We start from the raw sequence: 20,000 nt of genomic DNA, 5'->3' as shown, positions 1-20,000 counted from the left end.
TGTGTGTGTGTGTGTGTGTGTGTGTGTGTGTGTGTGTGTGTGCGTGCGTGCGTCTGCAAAATCATTGTTCCCAGTGTCGTTTACATGAAACCCGATCCTTGCATATGGTTGTGCAATCATACATGTCCCTTTGTAGTTTAATTAGTACCAACAAGTACATGCTGTTTTAATGTGATTTCAACTAAATTAATAGTAATATGGTGATTGTACAACAAAGTAGATGTTCAATTTATTATTAAGATTTTGGGTTTTATTTCTTGAACAAAGTTACAACTTTCCTTGTAACATTTTTTAATAATGATAAATCGCTATTCGTGACAGATTAATTGTGCTTCGCATATATAATAATTATCTTATGCTTATAAACCAAAACATAAGAAATGTACTTTGTCATCGTTTTGTAAATGAAAAATATATTTCCTAATTGTAAACTCTACGAAGACTGCTTTTGTGTACATTTGTGTCAGCTGATGAATCAGCGTAGAAAGAACGGAAACTTCTCCGTATCTTGTGGCGACCTTCCGGTTGAGGTGCCAATTTAGAAATTGTCGTTTATTTTAGAGCGCTTCTGGACATTTCTTTTTAACTTTTAATTGGTGCCCGAGAGATGGTCCCTACATTGTGATGAAAGGTAAGCTTAGGTCGTAAAACAGACAACCAAGATGTATTGACTCCTTTTCGGAAGAGAAATGCTGGAGTGAGGCTGTTCCTTGGCACACTGCAGGAAGTCTGCTTGTCGTATTGCACACTGGTCTACGATGATTAAAATGAAAGTGCTTGTAATACTTAGCTCTTGCGGAAGGGGAAAGAAGTACGATATTGGTATGTTTAGTGTGACAGGAAGAGACGAATAAACAGGTAAAGCAATAGACATGCGTACATGCGTTATATAATTGTGTGTGTGCGTGTAAGCAAGATCGGCAGTAGAAATATGGTCTTTGTTTCTGTGCTAGAATAATGTTATTCATTACCATCATTATGATAATCATTATTATCAATTGCACCATTGCCAAAAGGAAAATCAATACAACTCAGAATATATAAATAGATGAATTAGTAAATAACTAAACACGTAAACATAACCTACCTTCACACCACGCCATCTGTTGACGAAAATCCAAACTACAAACCCGCGTTATCCCTTACCACTGAAAGTGTCGCTTCCTTGCCCTCCGCGAAGCCATCCTGTCATGATCATATGATGGCGACAGAACGCGACTCCTCACATTCACGAGATTAAAGTCTAGAGAGAGAGTGAGAGAAGCAGTGTCAACGGGAAACAGAAGCTGATAGATAGTAAGGGTTTTATGAATGGACATGCTTTATAAGTGTGTGGATTGAATAGAGAGGTGTAACGTGATTTGGAGGGATTTTGTAACATATTGAAGGTTTGTCTTGATAATGTTTTCTTGTTGTGTTAGATTGTCATGCCTTTTGTAGGTATTGGAATGCGTGGCACGTGATGGTTAGTAGGTATTGTGTTCATACTGGTGTGGTTTACTTGTATTCCGTTCATTGTTCATGGGTATTTCTAAGGTATTTATGTGGTTTGTAAATAATTGTTTCCGTTCTTTTGGGGATCCTGTGGTTTGTGTTGTTATATTGGTAAATATTTTAATGCAATATGTTGTCTGTAGAATTATTCAGTACAGGTAATAAGTGTCGTCAATTGACAATCTTGTTGGAACTCCCATCTTGTCAGAATTTTACCATGCAGTTTCTTGACCTTCTTGAAAAAAGTTCTATGTTGAAATACCCAAATTCCCATAATACATGTAGAAATACCAAACCCTCATGAAGGGATGTAGAAATACCTGACTTCTAGAAAGAAATGAGTTGTATAAATGTGACTAGTTTGAATATGTGGATAATATTTTGTGGACTTCCGTACTTTCCTAAGTAATTAGTAATATAGGCCTATGAACATCCTGGTCTGTTATGGATATTTCACTGTGATTGATTTTATCATGGTAATATTTAAGCTCTAATCATAGAGTAATTATGCTGATAACCTTTGGCATATTAATCTATAGTAATACATATGTTCTTAAGTTTAATTAATGCGGTAATCTTAACCAATCAAAGATGGGGATAGATCTGCGAACTAGACCCTCCAGGATAGGCATTAACGCTAAATGTGTGGCACTCCTGAGAGGTTTTATATCAGAGTAAGTGGATGACGTGTCACAGCCAATTGTGGTCTTTTTCATTCACTTGAAATACTGGAGATCGTTTTGTGTTTTCTTAAGTTTGCAGTGTTTACCATATCATGACTTGTCTAGTAGGCTTTGTCAATGTTTTATGTGACAGAAATTACTGTATAATATTAGTTCATTATGTTCTCTGCCTTTCTTGTGATAGAAGTATTGTAGATTTACAGGAAGACAAAAACAAATCAAATTCATTTACTAGTGAAAAAGAAAAAAAATGTAACGCTGCACCCACAAGACATACCAAAGCCACCTTCCTATTTCTATTCTGCCAGCACATCTCGGACTGCCGGTACTTTAGACAGGTGGTCTGCCGGATTTTGCTTTCATCACTCCCTGAAACTGATCCTATGAAGAGGCTGAGGTTGAGGGCCTTGACAAGTTGTTTTCTTACAAGTCCTAGGGAGAGTGACACTCTCAGTGTGATTTTTACTTCACATAATTAGCGACTGATTCCTTTAATTTTCATTTTTTTTTTTTTTTTTTTTTTTCTGTGCTATGAATGTCATTGTTATTATTGTTGATATTATTATTATTATCATTATCGTTGTCATTATTATAATTATTATCATTATTTTCATTATCATCATTATTATTATTATTATTATTATTATTATTATTATTATTATTATTGACATTGGTATTATTATATCACCAATACTAATAGCATCAAGAATTAGAAATCAAAATCTTACTTGGTCTGTTACCTCTTGCTGAGATATCTATTTGTAAGGAAAATTAACCCATTGGATCTGGTTGTCTCACTGCCTGCATGCGACCCAAAATCCTGACCTTAGGCTTACTTAATTGGTGACTCCTGGCTGTGTAGCTTATAAGCCCTAACTCATATGAACAAGTGGTGGGTAGGAATTGGATATTGAGCATGAAAAGTGTCCTGTCTGGAGTTGGCACTCTTCCTATCATGGCTCGGGGATGGTACATTCGGCACTCGTTTAAGATGGAAATGATACAAGAACCACTTCCTAAATGCCCAGTGTGTCTTATCTGCCTCCAAGATTTTTGCGTAGTTGTGGCAAGTCACATGTCACCCTGTCCCTGAGCCAAACTTTTTCATGACTGCATATCCATATCACCCAGTCCTTGGCCAAATTTTTTCAGGGTCTGATGGCCCTGTCACTTGGGTCCAATGTGGACTAGCTTGTACCTTGTCATCAGAATGCAAAATAGTATTAACGCAACTCATAGCAGAGGAGCATCAAATTGCATATGAGTACATCTGCATCTTGCAATACTTCAGAGTTTTGTGATTTAAATTGATATTTGTTATATAATCCCTGGTAACAGAGTCTGTTTGGTAGTAAGGTATATATACATATTATTTGAGTCTTTCTTCATTTCTTTTTGTTAGTTTCCTAGAATCTATACTATGTTGATCAAATACAATGGATTATGTAAATGACATATTTGTCAGGTGAAAGTATTGAAGTTTTACCTTTCAGTTACTGTTTAGGTGCATACTTAAGTCAAGTATTGCAAGAGTTGTCTTTTATAACCTTAATATCTTTAATCCTTATTTTAAATTTTCACTTACACAATACAAGTTGGATATTTGTGTCTGAATACAGATTATAGTGACTTTCAACTAATGATAAGGATTTTAAAAATCATGCACATAAAAGGAAGTTTAGACAACAAAATAATGCCTCTAATTATTTTTTTAATGATTGCCATTCACTGATTTTTTGTTTTCCGTTAAGATGTTTAGAAATCTCTCATTAGCTTATCATAGAACATACTCTATATAGACTAGCTATAAAAGAAGTGAATGAAAAGTGGTACAATGAATGTTTTAGTTGTAATCATTTTAGTTGTATGGTGTTACCAGTGTGACTGTAAATAATTAACTATAGTTAGTTAAGTTGGTATACATGTACATATAGAATAGAAAATTAAAGTAGTTTGCATGAAATAAGTGATTATTTGTAAACGTCGTACCTGGTTTAGATTTTACTGGTTATGAAGACACATGTCAATATGATATGCATTTTTGACATTCAGTTTCATTTTTCTCTTTTTTTCCAGACTAGTGACCTTTGAATCTGGTGTTCTACAGAGTCAGTGAGAGACAAACATGAACCAAAAGCCACCACCTTATAACCCTGCGATGGGACCTCCCCCACGTAAGATTCTCAAAGCTTTATTTTTAGCTTATTTATCTGCCATTACAAAAGTAATTGTAAACGTTGATCTTTTTATGTTGAAATTAAATACAAATGGTTAAAGCTATAGAAAATTGTTGCATTTTTAGACCATTACACTCCTGAATTGTACAGATATTAGGTCAAGCAGTATTTAATTGTTTTGAATGCTTGGTGATTGGCAAATCAGTAAGTGCGGCACTTTAAGCAAAGATCTTAGATTGGATAAAGCTTTTCCATAGCATGTGTAAATTTGAAACAAGGTGAGTTTCTTCTTCAGTGCACCTTTAACGTGTGCCAAAACTTTTCACATACTCGTAAAAGTTTATAAAAAAAAAAAAGATAGTGAATAGCTGCTGATAAGAAGCGAGTCTAGCTGTGACAATAGTTTTAAGCTTAGTACTTTTCTTCTTTACTTTAACTTTCTGTATGAAAGGTTTCTCAATAATAGATGTCATACAAATCAAGCGCATTTTTTTTAGGTTCTAACTAGGGAAGACATAGATCCTGTGCTGAATAACTACTACCATATCAGAATTCATTGACTTTAAATAATCTAGCATTAACAAGAGGTTTACTATAGTTTTACTGTTGAATATTTTAAGGAAGGAAATTTGAAATATGATAGTAATTGATCTCTTGTTATAAAATTTACTACTTAACCCAATGATGATGAACAATGGGCCCAAATTGTGGTTCGTATTTATACATAACAACAATGGAGACTAGTGTATGTTCTCCATGGAGATTTATGGCTCCAGGGACACTACAGCTTTCCAAATTTAGCCTAAATCATTATTGTTCTATGCTTCAATGAAAAACGATAATTAGCTTGTTCAGAAGCAAAGACAAAGGGGGGGATATCTTCTCATTTGTATTTTTTGGTTGGCAACCTTGAGATAGCTCATTGTAGTAGCCAGTACACTTGTATTATTTCACAATGCCATTGTGCTACTGAGGTGAGATGGGAGAAAAATACATACACCTTAATCCATCTAGGTGCCCTGATTACATAAATAATTTTGATAGGAATCTAACTTTTTTAACAAGATGACTCTGCCTTCCAGCGGGTCCTCCTCCTCCATACCAGCCTATGCCACCCCCACCACCGCCAACGCAGATTGGATTCATTGGTGCTACCCCAGGTGCTAGCACAACCATCATCACCACTCAACAGCCAAGTTATGGAAGCATACCTGTAGTGGTCCAGCCGGTGCAGGGAGCAGATGTTATTGTCGTTGGAGGATGCCCAGCTTGTAGGGTTAGTGTGGAATCTTGTTTAGTTCAGATGCTCAGTGAATTTTGGTTTTTAATATTGTTAGTAAGATAAATGACTGATAACATGTATTATTTAGGTTGGACTATTCTTATTTCAGGATATATGTAGGGACACATGCAAATTTTCTTACGTTGTATTGGCCTGTACTTGTGATTGTCGATATATATGATAATCATTAGATATATTTTTGAGATGATAGTAATAATTTTTACATAATAATGATAAGTACAGAAGAAAAGTAAATTGACAAAAAGAATATATATTGATACAAAAAAGTACACAATATCAAAGAGATGTCTCCATTTCAGGTGGGGGTGCTCAGTGAAGACTTCACTCTAGCTGGTCTGTGCTGTGCTTTCTGGTTCTTCCCCATCGGCATCCTGTGCTGCCTAGCCATGAGGGAACGACGGTGCAGCAACTGTGGAGCATGCTTCTCTTAGTATTTGAAAAGTTTGCCAACACGCCTTTTCTTATTTGTTTTTCTTGTTCTTGGGAAAGCATAGAGTGGGAAGCACAACATTTACACAAGAGTTTCTCACCTAATTGGGCAAGGTTGTATCGCTTTGTAGTGGTGCTTGCAGCCATGTTCTTCATTATCAGGGGCAGACACTTGGCGAGATATTGCGAGATGAAGAGGATATGGAAGTTTGGCCTCCGTGAAATATTTTGGTGACCATCCACTTTTGGATGTGCATCTAGATCTTTTTTTCATCTTAAAATGTGCATCTAGATCTTTTTTATCTTAATTCTTTCATGTAACTTTTTAATTAACTACAACTTATACTTAGCATTATCTGAGACGGGGAGGGGACAGCCCTCTCCCACCAGTGTCTGCCCCTCTTGTTGTAGCAATGCAAGAAAATATAGTCTTGTTTTCTGTATTCTGTTATAATTGAGCATAGTTAAAATTATATATATATATATATATATATATATATATATATATATATATATATATATATATATATATATATATATAAAATGATTGTATGTATAATGAAAATATATAGGTATGATATAAAGGTTTATGAATATATATATATATATATATATGATAGATTCTCATGATGAACTGTAAGGAAGAAACGTCCAAATGAGATAAAATTAGGTCTTGAATATTGGTATTAAAAGTACAATTTATTCCTCAATTTTATACAGTTTCCTGAATTTAATCCTAAAGTTAAAGGACTGGTTACATAACCTCGAAAATTATGATTTTAAGATAAGGGTATGATGTGAATTCTTTTGATCTGAGATGATAGTCCTGAACAGACTTTTGTATTGTTTTGGTTACTGAGAAAGATTTTTGAACTTCTTGTTTTTGATGCATCAAAAGCAAAGGAAGACTTTGTTGTTGGAGTTTCGTAAAACAGCCAACTTCTTATTTCTTCGCTGTGATTCAGGAAGTCTTCAGGACTGCTAATAGGTTCCTTTATTTTTGATTCAAGCATATCTGTACCCTGATTCCTGTGAGAGTTAGACGTGTAAGTACTTATTCCTATTTTGGGGGGTTGTAGACTTTGCTCGGTCCAAATAATGTCTTGATCCGGAAAATAACAAGGCATTTATATACTCTGTTGATTTCTCTATAGTGTTGCATGTTTTTTTAAGGAAATAAAAGACAACTGTTATGTGGTTTTCACTTTCCCAGCGTATAGCTTAATCATACTTTGTATTTATGTATTAATACAGTTTAAGCAAAAAAAGAAATTAGATGAATGATTAAAGACCTCTCCCTACTGCTCTTGTTAGAAAACTTATTTGAGTTCTAGAACAGTTGTTTGTATACTTGGTGAAGGATTGCAGAAAGGATTTTGTAAGCCAGCCTACTAAATGGCAAGATTATGATTCAGTAAAGCCTTGTACTTGGCAAATAATTGATACTGAAAAAGCTCGTCTAGTGTAAATAATTAAACAATTTTGAAAACTTATATTAGTTTTAGTTTTAGTCTCCTCATAATTTTTTGTTTGCTCGATGCTAAAGATCATTCTCAGAGATCTTGATATGAAACGAAAGGGAGAAAATGGAAAGCTTGGTCCTTTATTTAACAGTAATGAGAGGGAAGGCAATCACTGACAATGCAAATTCAAGTACCGCTTTTTGGTCACCTTTTGCTCGTATCTCGCATTGCATACCTTGTTAACTTGTTTTTCTTGCAATACTCATGCTTTTTCATTTAATCTTTTATCTTTTCCTATGTCCATCTTGTTCTCGTTAATAAATTGTCCGGCTTATCCCCCATCCCATATTCTTTCGCAATTGATCATTTCTCAACACAGGCTGGACGGAAGTGATACAGGAGGCTTCCTTTTCTCTGAAATCCTCTACATCTTCGATTTTTGGTAGCCAAATGTGCGGCTCTACTCTAATATGTTCATGAATAAGTGATATGTTATTTGTGATTAATGTAGAGCAAGTTTTTTCAAAATTCAAATAATGTTGATGATTTATTTATTTTATTTTTATTAATTATTATTATTATTATTGTTATTGTTATTCTTATCATTGGTTTATGATGATTATTATTATTATTTTATTTGTTTATTTATTTTTTATTTACTTATTTTTTTTACACTTGCCTCATATAATAAAAGTGGGATATAATAAATAATCAAAGTGAAGATTGTTACTCATTACTAATAATCAGGCCTCTTTTCATAAGGATGGTAATTTTGATAAGATAAGGCAATATACTGTATAACATGACTCCAAACAACAACTAGGAACCCAATATAAATCAAAACTACAAACTGTAATTGTGCTCCATGGTGAGTGGGTGTCCCAAAGGCAGTACAGAAACTCATTTCTGTAAGTTCACATGTAGAGGTAAATGATGTCAGCATGCATAACTAATTATAGGTAGTGATATGTACATATACATACAGTCATGTAGATAACTGTACAAGTAAGTATCTATGTATGCCTGTATTTTTATGCATTTTGTGTTTTTTTAGGGTGCAGAGGATTGACATTGCAAGCTTATATTGCTAACATCAGTCATCTCTAAACCTCAGCTAAGTAGTAATTATTATCATATAGAGTTTGCAATTTAGTATGGGTGTAGTAACTATTCTTTGCATAGTTTTAAATGTTTTGCTGGTTGCCAGGTGACAAAACATGATAGCTCTTTTTATGTACTTCATACATAATGAGCAGTATTTGCGGGAAATTAGTTATATGTGAATTAATATTTCTTTTCTTTTCCTAATTATATCAGGCACTTGCCAAAGTTGGCTTTGTTACCGAAGGATTATTGTCGTAGTTTACACATTCGGTTCGGTGTTTTAAGCCATTGTTCACTAAAATTACTTCAGTTTTCATTCAGAAAATGAAAAGCCACTGTATTTGTGCATTACAAATTGAATATTCCACAGTTGAGATTGAGCACATTTATCTTTGCAACCATTTCAGTTGCACTTCAAGAGAGTTTGTAGAGAAAGATGGCATTTTCACACATGAAAACTAACATTTTATAATGGGTTTAGATTCTCTAGGGATGATATTGTGTAGTCAATATTGATTATTTTATTTACACCAATGTTTCTGTTTATAATTTTTATTGCTCCCTTTTTTTGCATGTGATAAATACGTAGTCAGAAATTTAGTAACAGAAAGGGTTAAGACTGAAATACCTGTTGTTTTGTTGCTAAGGGATAATGATTTTATCTACAATCCAAAAGAAGGATGAAATATACCATCTGACTTTCATAATAAAATAATGAAGTGTGTGATATTCATTTAAACTATCTAGTTTTCCACTGTAGCCTACATTACCAGTTTTGTTGTGGATGCTTAATGTGGAGTTTTAGCAGTGCCCAACCAGAGACTGACAGTAGGACATAATTATAAACAAGAGAGTCCCATTCGTAGTTATCTGTAATAGTAGTTATTAGTAGACCCTCACCCTTTGGCGTTAACTAACTTACAGGGATGATTCTAACTTACAGGGATGATTACAATATTAGTGTATGTATAGTGGTACAATTTTACATATTTAACTGAACTTTGCAAAAACCTTTAATATGTTCTCATATCCTTATTGTAAGTAGATACAAAAGATATGATATTACAGCTGAAGTCTTCATCACTGTTTTGTTTAGTTGAACAAGAGAAAATGGAATAGAGAAACCAACACTTACAGAAACAGAAGTAATAGTTGGAAACTGCACATACAGTTTATAGGCACTTCATTTGCATCAGAAAAAGAAAAATGTTGGAAACTAAATGTTTAACTTGTACACATGATTTTCCAGTTAGGTGTACATTACTAGACCACTAGAAAGCATATTAGTAAATAAGAGCGTATCTGTAATTTCACCGAGATATACTAGAGGAGAACATATACCATATAGTTGTAAAATGTCTGAAGGTCAGAGTAAAAGTCTTAGGACTTCGTATTTCAAGAATCTCCTTGCTTCATTATTGAAATCAAAAGCAAATTGAGGTCCCGTATCCAAGTGAATATAGGATGTATGTTCTAAAGAAGCCACTGAGCCAGAAGCCGATGTGGTTTGGTGGCCATTCCCACTCCAGGACTCCAGTAGATGCTTATACTTATTGACAGCCAAATACAAAAACATTGTAATTTCATCAGAATAGTTTGTACTGAACAGGAGACGTAGAAACCTTGTCTTTCTATATATGAATGCTTCCCTTCTTATTTCATGAACATATTTTAACATGTGGAATACTAATATCAGCAATATATGTAACCCCAGCTAGACCGAAAAAATAAGTCTTCAAATGAAAAATTATTTGATTGGTCCTATGATTATTTGATTTTACATGTGTCTCTGAATGAGTATTGTTCATTATGACACCTTTTTCTTCGTATCCGACCTACATATTTTCACTGTTTTCAGTTCAGTAATTAATTATGTGCAGTATTTTAGATATCTACACTTTTCCCAATCACTTGTTTGCATATGATGTTTAACTATTACACATTTAGATCAGTAGAGAGTTTTCCATTGAATTTTCGATGGTCGTCAATATAGACTAAATGTATGTAGTTGATATCTTTTATATAGTAGTTACTCAAGAAAAAGATGGAAGGTGAAGTGTTTTTAGCCAAAAGATTTTCTCCGATTCCAATGGTGTTAACAATGGTGTTAACATTTTATGACCATGTGGTTTCTTCAAAGTTAAAAAGTCACATCATATGTAAATTATGTTATCAATGTTACACAAGAATAAAAAAAACAAAAAACAATTTAATCATTTTAATCATTTAACAAAAACACATGTATATTTATGATAATTCTAAATGAAATTTAAAAAGCTTTTGAGTATACTTATGACGACTAGAATAACATGTAATTTTAATGAAGAAACTTTTACAGCCTGTCATGGAATGAATGATAATATATAAAAAAGTAACAATGTAAGGTACTTAAATCTAGGCAACACATTTCTTAAGACCTTTGCCCCTTCCCTCCCTCAACTAAGTTTGTAGAAGTATACATACATCTTTATGGTTGCATAGTGCATGGTTATATATATGTTCGTGGGAGGTTATAACTCTAAGTGTGCTTATATATATATCTGTTCTGTATCGTTATAAATCCCTCCAATTTATTGACCCACGCCAGCCGCTGGTTTTTCAGGCTTAGGGAATATGAAAGCCTTTTGTAGTGAGGATTCAAAGTATGGTGCCTGCTTCCACGTAATGTCCTGGCCATGTTCACTGTGCAAGAGAGCCACTGTGTTCACGTTGTAATGAACACGACGAAGAACATTTTCTACACTCTCCCTGCATCCGTATTGCCTCAGCTGGTCCACCAGTGTGTCAACATAGAGTGAACCTAGGGAAAAAAGATTAATGAATGATTTTTGCTTGCTTTAATTAAATGTAGTAGTTGCTTATTATTGTGACTGGGGAGGAATTTTTGTAGATGCGTATGCATGCCTGTGTGAGTGTGAGCAAGTGTGTGGATGGGTGCATATGTGTGTACGTGTGTGTGTGTGTGTGTGAGCAAGTGTGTGGGTGTACATGTGCGTAACTACTTATTTAATTGGTCTAAGAGTATCAGTCAATTTGGAATACCACAAATACACACAAAAACATGCCACTTCCCATTCCACCTGAGCACATCACACACACGACAACCCCCAGAACAGTCATATATATATATACACATTACCTTCCTCGCCTCTGGAAGCGTACTGGTACCACATAGTCGCATAGGAGATGAGCGTGTCAGCGAAGGAGTTCACTTGTGAGACGTCGGTGTAGCTCGCGTACTTATCCTGCCACTCGCTACTGGCCGGGGCACGCCAACCGATGGAGTCCGTGGATGCCTGGAGACCTTGCAGTTCTTTGGGCTGCGCTGTGAAGGAGGTTTTGGAGGGTTAGAGGAGGAAGGAGGAGTGGGGGGATAGGAGGAAGGAGGAGGGGGGGATAGGAGGAAGGTGGGGTGGGGGGAAAGGAGGAGGAAGGAGGAGTGGGCGAGGGAGGGATGGGGGGAAGGAAGAAGAAGGAGGGATGGGGGGGGAAGGAGGAGGAAGGAGGGGTGGGGGGGAAGGAGGAGGAAGGAGGGGTGGGGGGGAAGGAGGAGGAAGGAGGGGTGGGGGGGAAGGAGGAGGAAGGAGGGGTGCGGGGGAAGGAGGAGGAAGGAGGGGTGGGGGGGAAGGAGGAGGAAGGAGGGGTGGGGGGGAAGGAGGAGGAAGGAGGGGTGGGGGGAAGGAAGGGGAAGGAGGGAGGAGGGGTGGGGGGAAGAGGGGTTTTGGAGGGTAAAAGAGTGGTTGCGAGAATGCAGGAGGGTAAAGGGGGATGGATGGATGGGAGGGGAAGGAAGAGGAAGAATATCAGAAGCAAGAGAAAAGAGAAGAACAAAGAGAGAGGGAGAGGGGGGGGAGATACAGAGAGAGAGAGAGAGAGAGAGAGAGAGAGAGAGAGAGAGAGAGAGAGAGAGAGAGAGAGAGAGAGAGAGAGAGAGAGACGGGGGGGGGGGGCGAGGTATTTTTTTGTTTTTTGTTTATTTTAGTCCTATCACAGAGGGCTTACATCATAGGAAAATTTTATTCATCTTCATTAATCTGGCTTTATTCAGGAAATATTTCTAGCACTGCTAACTGGAATTGTTCAATAAAAAAGAAGAAAAAGAAATGAGATTGACCTAACACCAAACCTTTTTTAATCCACACTGGCAATTGTTTCCAAAGTCACTACTAAATCATACATCTTTGTGCTAGAATGCCCAATATAGGAATTATGAAAGCACCAAAATACAAAAATATTATTTGTCTCGTTGTGTAAACTAGGAGAAATATGTCTTAAAAGTCTTCGATTCATGCAGCTTAGTATGTTGAATCACAGAAAAAAATCTTTGACTTTTTCTGAAAATTTATTTATTTTCTATTTATTTATTTATTTATTTTTCTTAATCAAAAAGGCCTTTTATGACATCAACCTCTTTTTGTTCTTGGCCGTGTAAATTTCCCACCTTTTCCAATTAGGAACATTCTTGCAAAAACAATGCCAGAAAAGAAATAATAGACACAATTTTGAATCACATAAAAAAAACATGACAGAAATAACGTCAAACAAACGCAAGAAATCTCAAAAACTCACACGTTGACGAGAACCTCTTTCGGTCTTTCTTCACAGCGCACGCCTGTATGAAGAAAAGTTTGGGCTTCTTGTTAAACCACTCAATTTCCGTGAATGGTTGGATGAGGTCGGTGCGCCGGTGAATACGCTGTTCATTCTTCACTGTGAGGTAAGTTTTGTCACCGTGACCCATGAACCACACGACCAAGCTGGGAATGAGTGACGTTAGGTTTAGAATGGTCTCCCCCTAAATTAGCTGTGTGATGTAGACCTATGTCTCGTTTTCTTTGAAGATTTATTGTGTTTGATTTGTGGTGAGATTAATTGTATTGATATGTGGTAAATTTTGTGGTAAATCGACTTTTGCTTCGTTTTACTAAGACTAATTATGTTTGACTTTTGTTAAGATTAATTGTAGCAATTAGACCTGTTTTTTGTCATTGTTTGAATTACTTTAAAATCAATTATACTGATAACGTGATTAATTTCCTGCCCTGAAATGATATGTGGCATTTAAACCTTTTGTTTCTTTTTTCAGTAAACGTCTTAGAGCTCAATGGTCCATGCATATTGTGAAAGAAGAAATTTATGATTACCTGTCGTAAAACTTGTTCCTTGCTGCCTTCAGTTTGCTGACAATAGTCTTTATTTCTTCAGCTGTGGGGTCAACTTTCACGAAGACATCGTACTTATATTCCTTCTCAAACAATTCCTTCACTTTAGTGAGGTCCTTGGCCGCCCCTTCTCGGTTCTGCAACATGTTGAACACAATGCACAGCCCCGGGGGTCGAGAAGCCACAGGGTATCGATTGAGGGTGTCCAGAATGCGGTCGATGTTGGGGTCTTTTCCGCTCTTCATTTCCTTTAGCTGGTCGAAGAGGAAAGCGAGTCTGTGAGTGTACAGGCGGTTGAGGAGCTGTTTCCTCATCATCGTGAGCGTGAGGTAGTAAAAAGCGACGTCCTTCAGGCCACGCACTTTCTCCAGTGCCCTTTGATCGATCTGCTGAGACAAGAGGTCCTTCACTTTGTCATCATTCTCGGTGTCCTTCGACTCCCTGATGATCTCGTAGAGGCGATAGACGTCCAGAGGAGAGAGGGAGTCGCAGATTTTCATCATGATCTTGTTCTCCGCGTACACGAAGAACGTCTTCTTGCTGTAGTTCCCGATGTCGCCTCTCTTCAGCGGGATCTTCTTGCTCGAAATGATATTCCCGAAGTTGACTTTGATGTTCTCGGGCGCGGATAAGTTGAACATCTCGAAGATTTCGGTGAATTCCAGAATGTCTTCCTCGTCATTGCTCAGCTGGTCGTTCTCGTCGGAGAAGTTGCTCTCCAGGGTGCTGAGGGTGTTGGTGTTCAGCTCCACACTGCTGAGTTTGAGGATGCGGAGTTGCAGTTCCCGACGGACTGGGGTTATGCTCTTCTCGCTCAGTGATTTCTGCAATAAAGAAAAAAAAATGAAAATGAGGATAAGTTAAAAACAAATAGCTAAGAAATAAAAAAAAGTGTTAAAACATTCTTTCAGTATTAACAAACTGATTCCTAGTCCTCCTGTATTTTGCATTATGAAGCAGATTAATGAAACTTAAGTACTTGATATTACCTCAAATTTCTCTAACAATCGTGTGACGGAATCTGACGTTTCTTCAGAGCGGAACTCTGACACCACGACTTTCTTGCCAATGCTGACGCCGTCAGTATACCCAGAAGCCGCGCTGGTGGTGCCTTGCTCTTCAATCTGTTAAGTCCATTTCACTATGATGTTATTTGAAACGGTAACAGAACAAGGAGTATTGCAGTATAACATTTTACTGATTTCGTTATGTCGTTTTTCACTCTTATTGCTAGTTTGTTAATGTATATATATGGTTGTATGTGTGTGCGTGTGTGTGTGTGTGTGTGTGTGTGTGTGTGTGTGTGTGTGTGTGTGTGTGTGTGTGTGTGTGTGTGTGTGTGTGTGTGTGTGTGTGTGTGTGTGTGTTTATGCGCATGATCGGCAAAACTTACCTTGTTAGGATTGACAGAGAGGAAAAGCATTTTCGGTACATCTTCATCTCGCACTTTTGATAAGAAACCCTGATCTGAAAAAAATCCAATATATGAAAATCCTAAATAAATCAAATGAATCACCACAATAAAAAAAAAAAAAAAAAAAACAATTTCACCAATCACAGTGAAGGCTTCTTGAACGAATTAACCTGCCGGAAAGCACGTAACTCGAGAAGAAGAAATAGGGTGTGTATTTACCCACACTCCCAGGTGTCGGATTATTAACTGACATGATGACCACCAACCCCACACCACACGCCAAACGCCACCAAATGATAGTGTAAATGGCCCTTGTTTCTTATATAGAGCGAGGTGATAACAGTCGTTAACTGTTATTCTGTCTTTTGGTTATTGTTAGTAAGCCCCGCCTCTTTTTTTTCTTTTCGTCTTATCAACCAGACGTTATGTGGACAGAAACGTGGGAATGTGTACCGTGATTGGGTCTGAGGCCAGTCTTATCGGTTGATTACAAAGTGTTAGGGCGTCGTAAAAATTCCTGTTGCTGCCTGTTTCGAACTTGTATTGATAACGATGGGGACAACAAAAAAACAGGATGTGTTTGATTCCTCCAAGAAAAAAAAAGAATTATGGCGATTTACAGGTTTATGGGGTATTAATGTAAGTTATGTTGTCAAAATAGGAGAATGTTAACACGGCATTACATATTTTACAGGTAAAAAGAATACACTAGCAGTTATAAGGTGAACGATGTATCGTTTTTAGTAGAACAGAGACGATTAGCTTTACTGATAACTGCGGTATCATTATCAATCTTATCATTAGAGTAATGATAATGGCACATAAACAACACGCACATGCTCCCTATGCGACGAAACACAGAAACACACTGAGAAAAAGTGTTAAAAAAAGTCAAACTGTTCTGTGTTGTTCATGTTGTCCATGGCAACACCGACGGTCCGGGAATAGAATCATCCTCAGAGGAGACTTAGACGCCCTGCAGAGACGAGTTCAGGTGGAGTGAAAGGCAAACTCCTCGAATGGATGAAAGGCTCTTCGTGAAAGACCAACGAACACAGTAATTAAAGGGAAGCATTTAAACGGATGAAGACGTCCGTAGACAGAGGGAGACGAGGCCCCACCGACGCGTCCTAGAGCTGATTGGTTTGCGTGGAGTCCAGCTTCGGGGGAGGCATATTATCCCAGAGTTTTGGCGTTTCTTCTTTCTCTGCTTTCGTGGCCAACTTGTTTCTACCCTTTTCATGAATTTCCTGACGACGAAGCTTAACTCTTTCTCCCTTTATCCGGTTCAAAGGGCTTCCGTACTCCCCTTTATTGACGCCATGATTCATCCCCCTGCCGACCATTTCTCCTTTTTCATTGTCCTGGAAACGGATTCACAGTGGAATGTTAACAGATGAATCGCTACGTCTTTGTTCCTTCGTGTTCCTCATCTGGGATCTCCAGTATTTGGATTGAGAAAGCGATTTCTTGCATCGATCCCTCCGCAAGTATGGTCACCGTCGCCATTTTTTCGATTCCCTGTTATCCAGGGAATGGTTTGACTTCTCTCACGACTTCCCAGAGTCCAGGTCTACCAGTTTCCAGTTTCTTACACCGAAGACATCTATTCATAGTCCCCTCTCGACTGCAAACTTCTGGCCATTAACTGGTAGAGTAGTTCATGATAAATAAGGTGCTTAGTTTCAAACTTTTTTCCCTGTGGACAATCGCCTTACTTCCCATATCCTTATTCTGCTTTCTGATGCCTGCCAGCATTCCCATAGAGTTCCCGACCCTTCGCTATGGCCCGACCTGACTTCATTTTCATTTATCTGGACTCGCATACCAATATATATATATATATATATATATATATATATATATATATATATATATATATATATATGTGTGTGTGTGTATGTGTGTGTGTGTGTGTGTGTGTGTGTGTGTGTGTGTGTGTGTATGTGTGTGTGTGTGTGTGTACGTATGTAAACACACGCACATACACATATCTATCTCTATATATATATATGTGTATGTGTGTGTATATACATTTAATTATGTGTGTATATATGTATGTATACATGTATATATATATATATATATATATATATATATATATATATATATATGTATGTATGTATGTATGTATGTATATATATATGTATATATATATATATATATATATATATATATATATATATATATATATATATATATATCCAATCCAATCACCATTTCTAGCCAGCAAAGTCCCTCTTCATGTGCCACCAGACAGGTCCACGGCCCATCTGTGCTTCCTCAAATTGAATTTGTTCAATATCCCCAAGCATCAAAATTTTTTTGGTCGTCTCAAGGGCCTCCTCTACCTAGGGTTGTCTCTAGGTTATATGAAATAAAAGGCAGGGTTGTCCTCAGGGAGTTGAGTGCCCATGCAGCCTGAATGGTGGTCCTCGAACTGTGCAAGTAACAACTTTTACACCACTCTCATGATGCATTTATTGGCAGGAAACATATACCTGTCAACTGTAATGGATGATCCATAATGCGAGACCGCAAGACACAGGGTAGAGTCCAAAGATTGATGTCATGCTGCAGGACTGGCAGCATTAGGGCCCTAAAAATGATTAATAGAATGCCTGGGAATCAATAATTTGATACATGGAAAACACACCGTCTGATTCCCATGCAACTGGTACCAGCATCTACAAACATTTTTTTACAAAGGAGTTCGTTATTCATGGTTAATTTGTATATTTATTCTCTGGTCTGACAACTCAGAGTCATGAAGTACACTACAAGGATGTGCAAGATTCCGATTCCAGAGAACATACTGACTGAACAGGTTTTCTAAAGACCTCCAACGTCCTGGTTCTTGGTCATGGTCTAAGAAATGATATTTCCAGAAATTCGTAGCTGATGGCAACATCATTAGGAAAGTTAACGGCATTGACCTAGATATTACCCAGTGTTGCTCTGCAAATTTAGAAAAGCATTAGCGCAAAGACACAACCCTGTGTCGCTCCCGAATTCACAGGGAAAGGGTTAAACATAACGCCCCAAATACCCTGGTATTTCGTATCAGGGTACACAGGCTCGTCATTAATCCAATAATCCGTTAGAATTCATGACAGGATCTATGAGGGATTCACAGTGGGTTGAATGTCTTGAGGTTGATGGAGGTTGCGTGCAGCCCATGAGCAAATTCATGACTCCACAGTGACTCCAAGCACAAAGATATACTCCTGTGGATTGGTCAGGAGCCATTCCGGATTGCAGTAGTCCATTAGGTGGTCTCTTGGTATGTCTCAGAAAGATAAGAGGGAGCACATTTCCTGGTATGCTGAGCAGTGTATAATTCCTTGATGAATACTCCAGCAGGTACAGATAGACGGGCGCTGGCATCAAAACAGCTGCCGCCTCCATACTTGCCGTTGGTAGCTGAACGCGAAAAAGTGACACATGATACATGATCAGTAATTCATGAGTCCACCCTCAATAATCATGTCAGATTATCCCGGAGGCGCCACGACCTTAATTAGCCATTTTATTTCCCTCGACATTGGTGTCAGTCAGTCACCCTGACCCAGAGAATGATTGTTCCATGTCCCCACAGATGAAACGTCTGAGATTAGTCCTTGGGCAATAACTTAAGGTGGGTATAACCTCTGCCATCTTTCCCATCCTTGAAGAGACAAACTGCATACCCCAATATCCACATGGCATCACATATCCCATGCTGGGCCGATGCGGGTTTCCCCTGCTCACCAAATGCAGTCTGTTGGTCGCCCTTCCTATTAGACCAAACTCCGCCTTTCTTGATGGGAAGGAAGGGCATTCACCCTCCTTCATGGCCTCTCCATTTCTTCGATTCACAGCCAGAAGGTCACTTGGGAGGCACATCAGCAGCAGTTGGTACGAAGCCAGGGCGTGGTCGCATGCCGATAGGCTGTACCATGACTCCATACCTCCAGGACAGGGCTATGAGACTCATTTAACCCAGAGTGCCACTTTTTACCTTAGTATACAGTACGCGGGATAGATATTCATGAGTTGACGCGACGAAAAGGAACATAAGGTGATCGTTAAAACATAGGAGGCTATTTCAGTCAATACAACAATGGAGAAAAATCTATAAGAGTGTAAGTGATAATCTTCAAAGGCGAAGAACCGCTCAATTAATCATGTAAAACTGACAGGGCAAATGAGCCGCGGGCCGCACGTAGGAGCGTGGCGGGTCGCGTGTTTGACAGCCCTGCTCTTGGGCCTCCCGCTCCTCGGAGAGCTTCTGTGGTCTACGCTGGGACTGCAAGGGCAAGGAGGAGTATTGCGGAAGTCTATATGTTGAAAAAGCTGTGTACTGGCAGCGAAGGCTTATCCTTTTATGTACCAGAATGTGTGTGTGTGTGTATGTATATATATATATATATATATATATATATATATATATATATATATATATATATATATATATATATATATATATATATGTGTGTGTGTGTGTGTGTGTGTGTGTCTGTGTTTGTGTGTGTGTGTGTGCATATATGTATGTTTATATATACATATACATACATATATACTTCTATCTGTCTGTCTATTCATATATCTATGTATGTTTGAGTATATTAATGGTGTGTAAATATATACACACACACTTCTATCTGTCTGTCTATCTATTCATCTGTCTATGTGTGTGTATGAGTATGTGTGTGTGTGTGCAAAATATATATTCATACTTCTATCTGTCTGTCTGTCTGTTCATATATCGATGTATATGTGTGTGAGTATG

At 37.5% G+C, this 20,000-nt stretch overlaps 2 protein-coding genes across 5 annotated transcripts in view; one reads left to right on the top strand and one right to left on the bottom strand.

Annotated features, from left to right (window-relative positions):
* The first annotated feature begins 1,137 nt into the window (after positions 1-1,137).
* On the top strand, positions 1,138-7,279 carry LOC113826362 (membrane protein BRI3). 3 transcript variants are annotated; one of them, XM_027379235.2, is made up of 4 exons: positions 1,138-1,296; positions 4,254-4,351; positions 5,437-5,630; positions 5,957-7,279. In XM_027379235.2, exons 2-4 carry the CDS (start codon positions 4,303-4,305, stop codon positions 6,086-6,088), a joined length of 375 nt encoding a protein of 124 aa, XP_027235036.2. In that variant the 5' UTR covers positions 1,138-1,296; positions 4,254-4,302; the 3' UTR covers positions 6,089-7,279. The 3 variants fall into 3 exon arrangements, with proteins under 3 accessions (XP_027235036.2, XP_027235037.2, XP_027235038.2); XM_027379236.2 differs by lacking the exon at positions 1,138-1,296 and adding an exon at positions 1,370-1,388; XM_027379237.2 differs by lacking the exon at positions 1,138-1,296 and adding an exon at positions 1,513-1,536.
* Positions 7,280-10,858: 3,579 nt separating this feature from the next.
* The window catches only part of LOC113826361 (caspase-8-like), an 11,911-nt gene continuing 2,769 nt past the window's right edge, over positions 10,859-20,000 (bottom strand). The window contains exons 1-7 of one of the 2 annotated variants that reach the window (XM_070131447.1): positions 15,449-15,585; positions 15,209-15,282; positions 14,805-14,939; positions 13,798-14,639; positions 13,223-13,410; positions 11,793-11,978; positions 10,859-11,453 (exon numbers count right to left, since the gene is read on the bottom strand). In XM_070131447.1, the coding sequence (XP_069987548.1) occupies positions 11,224-11,453; positions 11,793-11,978; positions 13,223-13,410; positions 13,798-14,639; positions 14,805-14,939; positions 15,209-15,282; positions 15,449-15,482 (1,689 nt within the window). In that variant the 5' untranslated portion in view covers positions 15,483-15,585 and the 3' untranslated portion in view covers positions 10,859-11,223. Of the gene's footprint in view, positions 11,454-11,792; positions 11,979-13,222; positions 13,411-13,797; positions 14,640-14,804; positions 14,940-15,208; positions 15,283-15,448; positions 15,586-20,000 lie in introns of those variants that run through there. The other variant, XM_070131446.1, reaches the window with a different exon arrangement.

This window comes from Penaeus vannamei, chromosome 16 (assembly GCF_042767895.1).
Source record: "Penaeus vannamei isolate JL-2024 chromosome 16, ASM4276789v1, whole genome shotgun sequence".
Classification (NCBI taxonomy): Eukaryota; Metazoa; Arthropoda; class Malacostraca; order Decapoda; family Penaeidae; genus Penaeus; species Penaeus vannamei.
Note: the sequence above shows the minus strand (reverse complement) of the source record. Positions and strands in the feature narration are given on the sequence as shown.